The sequence below is a fragment of the Chlorocebus sabaeus genome, chromosome 8 (assembly GCF_047675955.1).
Source record: "Chlorocebus sabaeus isolate Y175 chromosome 8, mChlSab1.0.hap1, whole genome shotgun sequence".
NCBI classification, from domain to species: domain Eukaryota; kingdom Metazoa; phylum Chordata; class Mammalia; order Primates; family Cercopithecidae; genus Chlorocebus; species Chlorocebus sabaeus.
The window spans coordinates 94,828,528-94,840,575 of NC_132911.1; the positions used below are offsets into that span (position 1 = coordinate 94,828,528).

At 35.3% G+C, this 12,048-nt stretch overlaps 1 protein-coding gene across 13 annotated transcripts in view; it reads right to left on the reverse strand.

The window, feature by feature from the left end:
• Positions 1-12,048, reverse strand: part of PIP4P2 (phosphatidylinositol-4,5-bisphosphate 4-phosphatase 2) — an 80,518-nt gene that overhangs the window by 21,375 nt on the left and 47,095 nt on the right. For 11 of the 13 annotated variants that reach the window (XM_073018196.1, XM_073018193.1, XM_073018195.1 and 8 more), the window contains 3 exons: positions 6,003-6,151; positions 4,901-5,007; positions 3,141-3,264 (listed from right to left, as the gene is read on the reverse strand). In XM_073018196.1, the coding sequence (XP_072874297.1) occupies positions 3,141-3,264; positions 4,901-5,007; positions 6,003-6,151 (380 nt within the window). Of the gene's footprint in view, positions 1-3,140; positions 3,265-4,900; positions 5,008-6,002; positions 6,152-12,048 lie in introns of those variants that run through there. The other 2 variants (XR_012093726.1, XR_012093725.1) reach the window with 2 other exon arrangements.

A 12,048-nucleotide genomic window follows, 5' to 3' on the forward strand; every position in this document is an offset into this window, starting at 1 on the left:
GAGAAATCTGCCCTAAAGAAAAAAAGACCAATTGATACTAATAGCTGACAGCTTTACAAAGTAAGAAGAGGAGGAGGAGGAGGAAGAAGACAAGGGGGAGTGGAAGGAGGGGGAGAAGGAGAGAGAGGAGGAGGAGGAGGAGAAAGTTTTCACCTATCCCCTGCCTGCATACATAGAAACTTCAATCAGTGACTTGCTCTCAAATATAAACTGCGTAAAACTTCTATCAAAAGAAAAACAAATAGAGAAAGTAGTGAGAAAATAGAGATAAGGCATGAAGAAGAACAATACCTCAGAAAAAATATAATTAATAGCTTCAGAAAGATGTTTGAAATGCTTGTTCTTTGGTACCATAAACATAAATTTAAATTTCTCAGCAAGGCCGTTTTTATACTTTCCGCAGAAAGGGTACACTTGCCAGCAGTTTTGCCACAAGAGTACACTCAATAAAGAAGACAGGGTCATTTATAACCTGACACGTCTACCTTACTGCTGTGTCTGGTTTCCATTGGCTGGAACGAGACTTCACATTCTGTATTTGTCTTGATTGGCTAGCAACTTAGAACTTTTTAAAATAGGCAAAGGCAGAGGAGAACAAAGGAAGGAGGAAGTAACTTGGGGAATGCTGAGAAAGATAAAAACACCTTGAAATAAAAAGAGGAACAGGCTATGACCTAATGCTTGCTTGGACCAGTATAATCATGCCAGGGCAAATATTTAGGCTACATTGTGGGAGCTAAGAACATAAAGTACGTTGATTTCTTTATTATGGCTAGCAGATATTTAAGAATGTTAGCAGAGGTCTTTGAATAAATTTTGCTTCTAAGAAAAGTTACTATTTACTCCTAATTAGACAGGGAGGACAGTCTTTGAAGAGGAACCTCTACTTTTCTTTTTACAAAGATGTCATGAAAAAGGAATGCTATTAAAAAATCAGAGTACAAAGGCTTCTATAAATTAAAAATTAAGTTAGATCATCTGAAATTAAAATTTTAAATTAAGATGAGGAGATATAATGAAGAAGTTTCCCACTAAATAATATTTAAAAAACAAAATTAAAAACAAAAAATGGAATGGACAATAACAGGGCCCACTGAATATCCAAATGATGAGTTCAAAAAGACCCTCACTAAGACACACCCTCATGAAATGTCAGAATACTGAAGAAAATGAAAGAGGAAAAAGAAAAAGAAGAAAAAACATGTCATATCAAAAGGATCAGGTATGACAATAGCAGTTGATCTTCTCATTTAACAATGGAACAAAGACTTTAAGTTTCTGAAAGGTGACAAATGGCAACCTAGAATTGCATATCTATACAAATTATAAAGTGAATGTAAGATCACATTAAAAACTACTTAAGATAAAAAAGAGTTTAAATATATTTCCCTGCATCTTGTCTCAGAAAGCAGAGTAGATGTGCTCCACCAAAATGAAGGAATAAACCAAAACTGTGAGGATGGCATGGGATCCAACACAGGAAGGTGGTAAAAGGAATTTTCCTGATGATGGTGAAGGGAAGGATGACAACTATGTAGCAGGAAGCCTAAATAATAGATTCCTTGATGCAGCATTTAATTATAATAATAGGTATTTTATAGTTCTATACAAGAATATGAGAAGAATGAATGATTTACACATAGAAAATTAAATCCAAAGGAGGGGGCAATTATTTATAAGTCCAAAGAAATGTTAAAATCCATACACAAGAAAAATGTACCATATTGCTTGGTTCATCTGTGAACATAATTTACCTAATCATAAAAATTGTAAGCACTAAGTATTAATTAAACAAAATGTTGCAATTTGGGAGTATGAAAGCAAGGAAAGGAATATGAGTGGGAGGGCAGTATGAGTGCTAAGTTCTCATCTTGCAGTTTACTAGTTAGTGGGTAATGTCTAAAATTGCTTAATCAAATAGAAAAAGGATAAGCAAGCAATTTAAACACATACAAGTCTGGCCAACCTTGTGTAACCCCATCTCTACTAAAAATACAAAAAGTAGCCGGGTGTGGTGGTGTGCACCTGTAGTCCCAGCTACTTGGGAGGCTGTGGCAGGAGAATCACTTGAACCCGGGAGGCAAGGGTTGCAGTGAGCTGAGATCACACCACGGTACTCCAGCCTGGGCAACAGAGTGAGACTTCATCTCAATAAATAAATAAATAAATAAATAAATAAATAAATAAAAATTAAAAAATAAACACATAGAAGTGACTATCAATAAAGCAGCTGAAAGAGTTGAAAGCATTTTAGGAACAGTAACTGGGGGTCAGCTAAATGAGAAGACTGCAGTCCCATTTGACATTTAGAACTATATACATAAAGTTCTTTAATAAAAGTAAAATTACAAATAAAAAGCAAATCACTTATATTTTCTTAAGCCCATTCATGTCTTAGTGACAAGAGTTTTTGTTTATAGACTCCCATGTGTATACTCTGATAAATATTTTTCATATTCAAGTTCTAAAGAAAATCTTTTGTCTCCTATATGGGCTGAACAATAAAAGAAAACCTGTTCTTATCCTTCCTGACAGGGTAAGTTAATTATGAATTTAACTTTAAAAAAATCAAACTAAGTTTAAGTTAGAAGTAGTAAAACAGAACTTCTATAACTTTTGCTCATATCAAATTACTTATACTTTCTTATTCTTTATCTAATGGCTTTACCTAATTATGGGTAACAGTGTTAACTCCCTTTGCTCCAAGAATAATTTTAAAAAGTCAGAAAATTTTTGATAAATTATGATTTAATTTTTCCTGAATCTAGAAGCCATGAAGCAAATGTACTGCATAAGACTGTGCACTTTGACCTCTGCTGAGCAGGTGAGAGCAGAGCTAAGACTCAGCTGCTCACCAAGCCAAGATGCTCATGGAACTAAGCCTGGGCACAATTTCTCATTGGCCTACATAGAGAAGATCCTTTTTGCAACTGGACCTATCAGAGCACGTACCTTTTATCTAGTTCACAGAAGATGCTCTATATCCTAGCTGCACTTCTGATTGTCTGCCTAAATAAGGCTCTATTTTAATATTTTGATTAATTTGCATTTGGACAAAACTGTAAGACTATGACCAGTGGTCTAATCTGTAAGATCATGACCTATATTTACAGATTAATAACAAATGTCCAGTGACTTACCAGGAATGTGTTTCCACAGTGCCCACACACGACCCTTGTACCTTCTGGTTGGATTGGCAATGCAGGTTGAGCTGGTTGTTCTTCAGAAATAAGCATTACTGGGCCAAGGTTAATTATCCGTCTACTATGAAAAGAGAAAGGAAACAACTTCACTATCCCACAAATGGATTGAGAGCAAAACCTGCAACATAAGGCCAGAAATATGAAATGTGTTATACTTGTTTTATAAATTAAGTGAATTAAATCTCAAGCTGGAGACAAAACTACACACAGTAGCAATAGTCAGTTTTTCAAAAGCAAAATATGAGTCTTTCTGTACTTGGGACAGAACAATATATTATAGCATTGGTCCTAATCAATGGCAACCATTTAACTGCCATTTCCAAGTTTTTATAAGTTCAAATCAGAAAACAGTTGTTACCCTTCCCTATCTAGGAAGCCAACTTGAGTTTGGTAGAAGACTGACTAAGTTAAAAATATTCTACATCAACAAAAATCTGTGTGCCAGGAAGGCACCAAAGGGCTAGGTTACAACCAAATTTCTCTGAGCAGTGTGATATTCCTTGATGCCTATTTAATCAGAGATGAAAAGAAAGCAAACAGGATCCTCCTTTCATTTCTATTCTCTAGTCTATCATTGGATAGGGCTGTACATGATTCATGTAATGGTCAAAAAGCCAGAGAGATCACAGAAAAAAAAAAAAAACCCAGGTAAGGCCTCTATATACTTGTATCTGGGTACATCCATAATGGTACTGGGCATGGGTGAATAATTCCAGAATTTATTGCACATATACATTCAGCAGAGATTAGTATAACATACAGTGAGATACACAAAAATAACTAAAACACTTGCAGGTGAAGATTAATTATATCAAAAGTAAACTAACTGATTTTTTTTTTTAAGAGATGGGCCAGGCATGGTGGCTCATGCCTGTAATCCCAGCACTTTGGGATCACTTGAACCCAGGAGTTCAAGAACAGCCCGGGCAACATGGTGAAATCCTGTCTCTACAAAAAAGATACAAAAAATTAGCTGGGAGTGGTGGTGTGTGCCTGTAGTCCCAGCTATAGTGGAGGCTATAGTGGGAAGGCTATAGTGCAGAAGGTAGAGGTCACAGTGAGTCAACTCTTTGAGATTCTTCCCGTTGAGACACTGTGTCAAAAAAGAAAAAAAAAAAGAGAGAGACAGACAGATGGGGTCTCACTCTGTTGCCCAGGCTGGAGTGCAGAGGCACAATCATAGCTCACTGCAGGCTTTAATCCCTAAGCCTAAGTGATACTACTGCCTCAGTCTCCCAAATAACTGGGAATATAGGTGCATGCTGTCACACCTGGCTAATTTTTTCTAGAGATGGGGTCTCACTATGTTGTTCAAGTTGGTCTCAAACTACCAGCTTCAGTTGATCCTCCCACCTCAGTCTTCCAAATTGCCAGGAATACAGGCATGAACCACTGGCCTGACCTCATTATTTTTAAATAAGTTCAATGAGTCACTGATTTATTATAGTACATTAAGTACTTACATAACACGAATAAAACATTTATTGCTCATTTAAGAATATTATATCCCACAAATATCTATGACTAAGTTCAAACTAAGATTATCATTCCTTTAACAAAAAAAAAAATCTAGATTCTGGAATGACTTTGAAAACAAACACTCTTTCTAGAACAAAGCCTGGCACATGAAGAACCTTTAGTAAATACTTGTTGAATGAACAAATGAATGAATGAATAAATAAATCTTCATCTCTTACCAGTTGGGTCTCGGGCATCCTATTCGCCGAGATGTGTCCTTACAAATGAGAAGACAATTACAAGGGCACCTAACATATTTCTTCCCTGTTGGGGGGTTTTTGATTGGCTGGATAAGGGAAGAAAATGCAAACACAGCAATTAACCAAAGTACAGATTGTCAAAGTTTGTTTGTGTTTAAAAAGGAAAGGATTCCATTAAAACTAATGAAATACAATTGCTTTTGTGACTTAAGGTTTTATTTTACGATTTTTCTATAAGACATATAAAGTCAAGTATTCATGTTTTACGGTCCTTCAAGACACAATAATCCCTGGCTGACTTTTTTTTTAGAATTTTCTAAAGAGAAAAAATTAAAACGTCAAAGATAAAATTAATACTTAATTGCAGATTTTAAGAAATCAAAATTTAATATATAAAGCCTAACTATTAAATAAATATATTTCATCTAAACCAGTGTATGCTTTACCAGTTTATTACTTGAAACTATAAAAATATTGCTGAAAATTTAGTTGCTCCCCAAAGCTCAATTTTAAAAAAAGGAAAGGTGTTATTCAATATTTTAAACATTCCTAAATTACTATTAACTAAATTAAATAAAATGTCAAACTATTTGTAAACACTTTGGCACAGATGCTAATAACAAATGCATAATCACAAAAGCCCAGAAAACCAATAGTGACATCCTACAGACATAAAATAACTTTAAATAATTTTCCACATAAATAGGACAAAGTTTATGATTGTAATGAAGTTTAGTACACAATATTTTCATTTTAGTGAAAACTAGAATGAATGTAGTTGTGATGTGGATAGATATTGAAGGTATTTATACATAACTGCCATGCTCAGTCTAGTTTTTGAAAGTAAAAAGCCAAAAGGCATTATATTTAAATTCACCATGAAATTCTCTTAATAGGGTTAGCTTTAAACACAGGGAGGTATTCTATGATGAAAGACAGAGAGAAGAAAAGTCAGGAAAAAAGATTACCATATTTGTATCCAGCCCACATATACTTTTAAGTAACATTATTAAAGTACTTCCTTTAGGAATAAAATGTCAAATAACAATTTATATTTTTACTAATGGAAATCTCCACTTACCGTAGCTTCATTACAAACTGTGCACTTAACCACATGCTGGTGAAGCTTGCCATCCAAATTGATTAGTGATTGGCACACACGGCAGTTTATTACTGGAATACCACTGGCATCTGGACTGGCAATGGCTGTATATGGAGGTGGGAGCTCCGCTGGAAAGATATTAGTCACTGAATCAGAGTCTTAGAGAAATTACTATGGCTGATTTGAGTATAGAAGCAATAAAAGTAAAGAAGAAACAATCAAGATTTTCCCACGTTCTTTTATTTATTTTTCAAAGCTAGCCAATTTATCTTACTTTTAGAGCATAAACATCCATGAGACTCTTATCAAGTAAAATAATTCTTAACTCTGATAAAATCTAAATCATGTTTGCCTAGGTCTATCCCAATAACCCAGTTTCCTTTTACTAATCTATACTCAAAATGTCACTCCATTCCTATTAGTAAATTCGTACAGCCTCTAATAGGACAGTGGTGATTTATGACTATAATAAAAATCTTACACAAGTGATCTGACTCCCAGGAAATAAAAATGGTCGATGAAAGCAAAGTTTTAAAATTGCTTATCCATACATATAAATTATGTAGCTGTCATGCTCTGTCTTTACACGGGAACCAGTATAATGACTGCTGGCTATGACAAGAATAAAACAAGGTTTTGGAGGAAGTCAAGAAGAAACAAAAATGAACCTAAGAAAACTAAACTTCTCAGCATGAAACAAAAATGGGAACCACGCTAATTTCAGACACAAAACAAAAATAAAGTAAATATAATAATTTTTAGTCTCAAAATTTACCTACCATTAAAAATGTAAGAAATGCACCAAAGTGTTTACGAGTAAAAAAATGTAGTATGTGGGATTAAAAACTTCAAAAACCATAACAACAACAACCACAAAAAGAATGGGGAAAAAGATGAAACAAGAGTAGCAAAATGTTGGTAACTGATGAATATAATGACATGGAAGGTCATATTTTCACACTACTTTTGGGTATGTTTGAAAATTCCCATAATACAAAGACACACACACAGTGTTTTTTCAGGAGTCCTAAGGTTGACTCAGTGAGTGAGTAAAGGGTGGAGGCCCACTTTCAAAATCAAGTATCTACCAGAAGTGTATATTTGTGGCAAAAGTCTGAGAAAATGAATCCTGATATACTACTCTGGAATGTGATTTCTAAAGGACTCCTAACCCCTTTCTGCAACCATCTCAACTAAGGAATAGAAGACTTTTCCAACGTAAAGTTTTGTCTTGGGACATTTAGAAAGGGCCACACTCTAATACATGATGGAATCACGAAAGAGAACTGATATCTCAAAAGGTTTTTGTAACACTATAAAATATAATCAAATAGCTAATCATAATAAGAGCTGTTTTTGAAATAGAGGTTTTCTATCCACTGTATAAGATTCTAAATTTTGTGATATTTTAAAAAGAATTAGAGCATAAAACATTTTGGTACGTTTAAAACACACATATTTCCACCTGATCCTTGGGTTAAGATATAGGATTTTTTTCAGACTGCTAAGGATTAGCAACAAGTGGTATTCATTCAAATGATTCCTAAGACAAATTTCTGCAGCAGCCAAGGCTCTGAAAGAGGCCACTTTGAAATGACGATATGCTCACATTTCTGGGAGGCTTATAACAGAACACTGCCAAACACTGAAATTCAAAAGGAGCTGTACATGTCTGAAATTATAAAAATAATTTTAAATCCGTAAAAAGAATTTGAGCTTGATCCAGAGTGAACTGTAATGTATTAATCAAGAAGAAAAAAACACGTTAAAGAAACAATGAGTCAATAATATACTTAAGGTCTTGCAATTTGCAGATTACTCTGTCAGATCTCAATAAAGAAGGCATTATTCTCGGGGAAATAATATGTACCTCACTAGAAATTCAAGACACACTGCCTGGTATATAATAATGAATATTATTTTAATAATTATTTGCAGTAGGATTATTAATAAAAATTGCTTCCTCTCTGGCCTTTTCCTTGAGTTGTACAGTAACATTACGTAGTTCTCTCATAATCCCAGGTCTCTGTCTTACACAGAACGATAGAAAGGAAACTTAAATGCAAGACAGTTTTATTAAGAAAACAAGGGCATTGGGGGAGAGGAGGAGATGACAAATTGCTACACTACATAAAAGGACACAAACCCATACACTCCTCAGCTTTGCTCAAAGAAATCTCCTAAGAAAATTTCAGAGGGTGATCTTAACAGTCATTAAAAGGGTATTAGAGCCAGTAAAACCCTATAATTTTTCTTCTAAGATTTGTAATACATAATCTGCCAAGAAAAAAAAAAACCGCCTTCAATGACAGAAATATGCTCAAATCTACTCTTTTGGAGGCTTTGGAAGTGGAGGGACATGGACAGAACGACCAGTGAGGATTATAAATCTAATATGAGAGAGACCATAAGCTCCACAAAGCCAGGGGCACATCTGGTTTGTCCACAGCTACTTCACCAGTGCTTGTCATAATGCCTGGTCTATGATGATGCTTACTAAATGTTTATTGAATGGTTGAATGAATTAATACATCAGTGAGTCATTAAAATTTATTAGACATATCTATTTCTCTTGGAAAAATAACACCAAGTATTAGGTTGGTGCAAAAGTAACTGTGGTTTTTGCTATGACTTTCAAATGGCAAAAACCACAATTACTTTTGCACCAACCTAATATATTAACCCTACTCTCCTTCCAGAGGAGCTAAGGTCCTAGCAGGGGAGTGCAGATTGATGGAAAATGAGGCCTTCTTTTATATAGAAGACTACCCTTTCCAAATAATGCACTGAGAGAGGTGAAGCAGTCAGGGGACACTGGCCTGGCCCACCAGATAAATGGAATCAATCCAACAGATCAATAGAATGACAGATGCTGCAGCCTAATTGCCACAATAAACAGTGCTTCCTGGCCTTTCATTTCAATGTTCTATCCATTACTTCAGCCTTCAACTGATTTAGACAGAGATATTTCTTGTACTTTTGGCCTTTCCCTATTACTCAGATTTTACTTCAAGGAAACATGGCTCCATCTCCTCTTATGTGGGACTTGTAATTCTGGAGATTCCAGTTAGTAAACTTACAACAATTAGATTAAGATTATTAATTTAAGCAATTAATAATTAGATTATTATAGATTAAACCTATAATAATTAAATTAACTTAGATTTAGTCATTTTGTCTCTTTTCACTTCAGGATAATCATAGCTCAATACAGCCTTGAACTCCTAGGCTTAAGTGATCTTTCCTCCTCAGCTTGCTTCCTCAGTAGCTAGGAATATAGGAGTGCACCACCATGCCTATATTTTCACTTTAAAACAACCGATCACCACTATTCTACCTATTTTAAATTTCTGTACTACATTTAAAAAGTTCACTGTAATCTCAGAACTTGGGATCATTAGATATTGAAAGTCACAAAAATTCCTCATTTTGGAAGAGTCTTACTTGTTATCTAAACAAGTCATTTTTTTCCATGGGGTTTGCCTAAATTAAAAAGCCTTTTTCCTCCATGTGAGCAGTATTTGTTAGGCCAGTAGTCCTTAATCCTAAAAAAACTCCCTCAAAGCTCCAGAATAGAACAATGTTAGAAATTCAAACAATCTTTGGAATTATGAAGTTTAATTTCTTTATTTTACAAAGAAGAAAACAAACCCAGACATTCTGACTTTTTAAGGGTTTTTCAGAACTTCCAGCAAAGCCAAAAACTGACTCCTCTTCTGGAGATCTCTCCACAATAACAGCTGTCTCCTTTAATAAATAATGACTTAATATAGGGAAAGGATTTAAGGACCAATGGGGGATTTTTTCTAGGAACAAGCAAACATCTGATAATGTAGATTTCTGGAGAATGAAATCTTGGTTAAAGAGAATTAAGAGGAAGAGGAGAAGGAAGAACTGGGGTGGTGAGAATTAAGAGTATGTTTTAAAAAGAAGAATCATTTCACAATAAAAGCTTCAGAGAAAAATGGACTCATAAAAGGGAGAGAATGATAGTTTATTAATCACAAGGCATACATAATGATCTTTCTAAAACATTCAAAAGGAAGCATTATATTCCGTAAACCCACAAGTGATCAGATTACATTTCCCATCACAAACATTTACCTAATTTATGTATTTTATGCGAAACAGTCCCTCTGTCTTGCTAATTCATTCTGGTGTATTAATCCGTATTTCATTTTTTCTCAGAGACATCCTCCAGTATTTTAAAGATTGGAATTGTTTTGTTGGATTGCTCTGACCTTTATTATCTCAATTATTCCTTTATACGTCTCCTCAATGACAATATTTGGCAGTTTAATTCACTTACTATATTAGCATCCTCTATATGTAGCCCTTCAGGCTCTTGAAAAAGATGTTATATCAAAATTGAAAATGACATCAGCTTAAAATGAGAGATATTTTACAATTATAAGAGAAGCAAGAAAAGTATAAAAGGGCAGCCTTTGAGGAAAGCCTGGCTTTTTTCTCCTCTAATTTTCATTGCAAGGATTCATTTTCCCTAGTATCTTTGTGCAGAATGTAGGTTAAGGACAGACTCAGCTTGGCCACTATGGGTTAGCTGCTTTTAGCGTCAAACCTCTCCAGTTCAGTTCAATACAGAGCAAAAGAAGACCACTTTCTGCTCCTCCCCATCTTTGAAACCAAAGAAAACTGTTAGGAGACTCAAGTTCTCCCAGAACAATGACATTCTCGGAAAAACTCATCTGGCTGAAGACAGGTTGAAAATATATGTGCTAGTTATCAAGTTACTGACCCTCAGTTCCAAATCCACCTTTACTCTCTATTGCGATGCTGGAGCTGGAACTCTGCAAACCACATTTTGGTTTTGTCAGCTCGCTCCAGGTTATGCTCTTAATAGGAGGTGATACTGGGAAGCTGCAAGGCTGGAGGAGGAATAAGGGGCTTATTCCTTCTATTTGTTACCTGTTTGCTCCCAATCTGCTTGCTGTTTCTCTGAACATCATCCTAGGAGTATTACTTCACCTTGGCAGTGGTAGTTCTTTCCCCTGGGAACACCGACGCCAGTTTACAGTTTTCAACATTTGCCAGAACCAGTTTCCTTGTATAGACTCCCACACCAAATAGCCAGTGCTCCTTCCCAAGAAAGTAGTTCAGTTTCTCCAGAGTTCAGAGACACCAGAACAAGCTGGCCGGTGCTTCTTCAGAAGTCATATTTCAGTTCTGCAGGACCCCTCCTCTAGGTTACTAAGTTTTAAAAAGTTCAATCTCTTCCCTTTGTTCCCTCAGCCCTAGTAGTGGCAGTTGCTTCTTGTTACCTCCTTGATACCTTAGGGCAATATGTTTACCTTACAGTTACCTAGTTAGTAACTTTATACTTTGTTAATGATTCTTTATATTAAACTCCATTGTGTGGTTTCTATCTTGTGACCAATCCTGACTGATACAGAAATTCATATCAGAAGTGATCTCAGGAAACAATTCCTCAAAGATAGAACTGGATAAGTGGTTTGGTGAACTTGAGCTTAAATGTTACACCAAACTCCTTACCAATGGGAATTGGGATGGTAGTAGTAATCTGTGACACACGGTGCCATCCTGATGAATCAGATTATCCCCTGTAGTTGATTGTTTGCGGCTCCTTCACTTGAGCATTATGGTAGTAATAATAATTGTATGGACTATGATGTGGATGGATCTTTATGAATGCACTGGGCCTCTACAGACAGAAAATGAGAAGCTCTGGTCTTTAAATTCTCAGCTCAAGTCATGGTTAGAGAACCAGAGAATGTCTATCTTAGCCTTAAAAGTATCACTTTTTCTAATAAACAAAGAATTTATTGCTGGAAGTCAAACAGAAATATTAATTTTGCAAATTACAAAATTATAACATCAAGTAATTCCTCAGCCTTACCAGGTAAATCCACAGCCTTATCAAGTTTCTCATTGAAAGTTGGGGCATTGATTGCAAAGAAGTGGAACTCTAAAACTTGGAATGAGACCATCTGATTGTACCCAAACAGAGCTGAAAATCTTAAACTCCTGAGTCACTCTGAACCTCCAC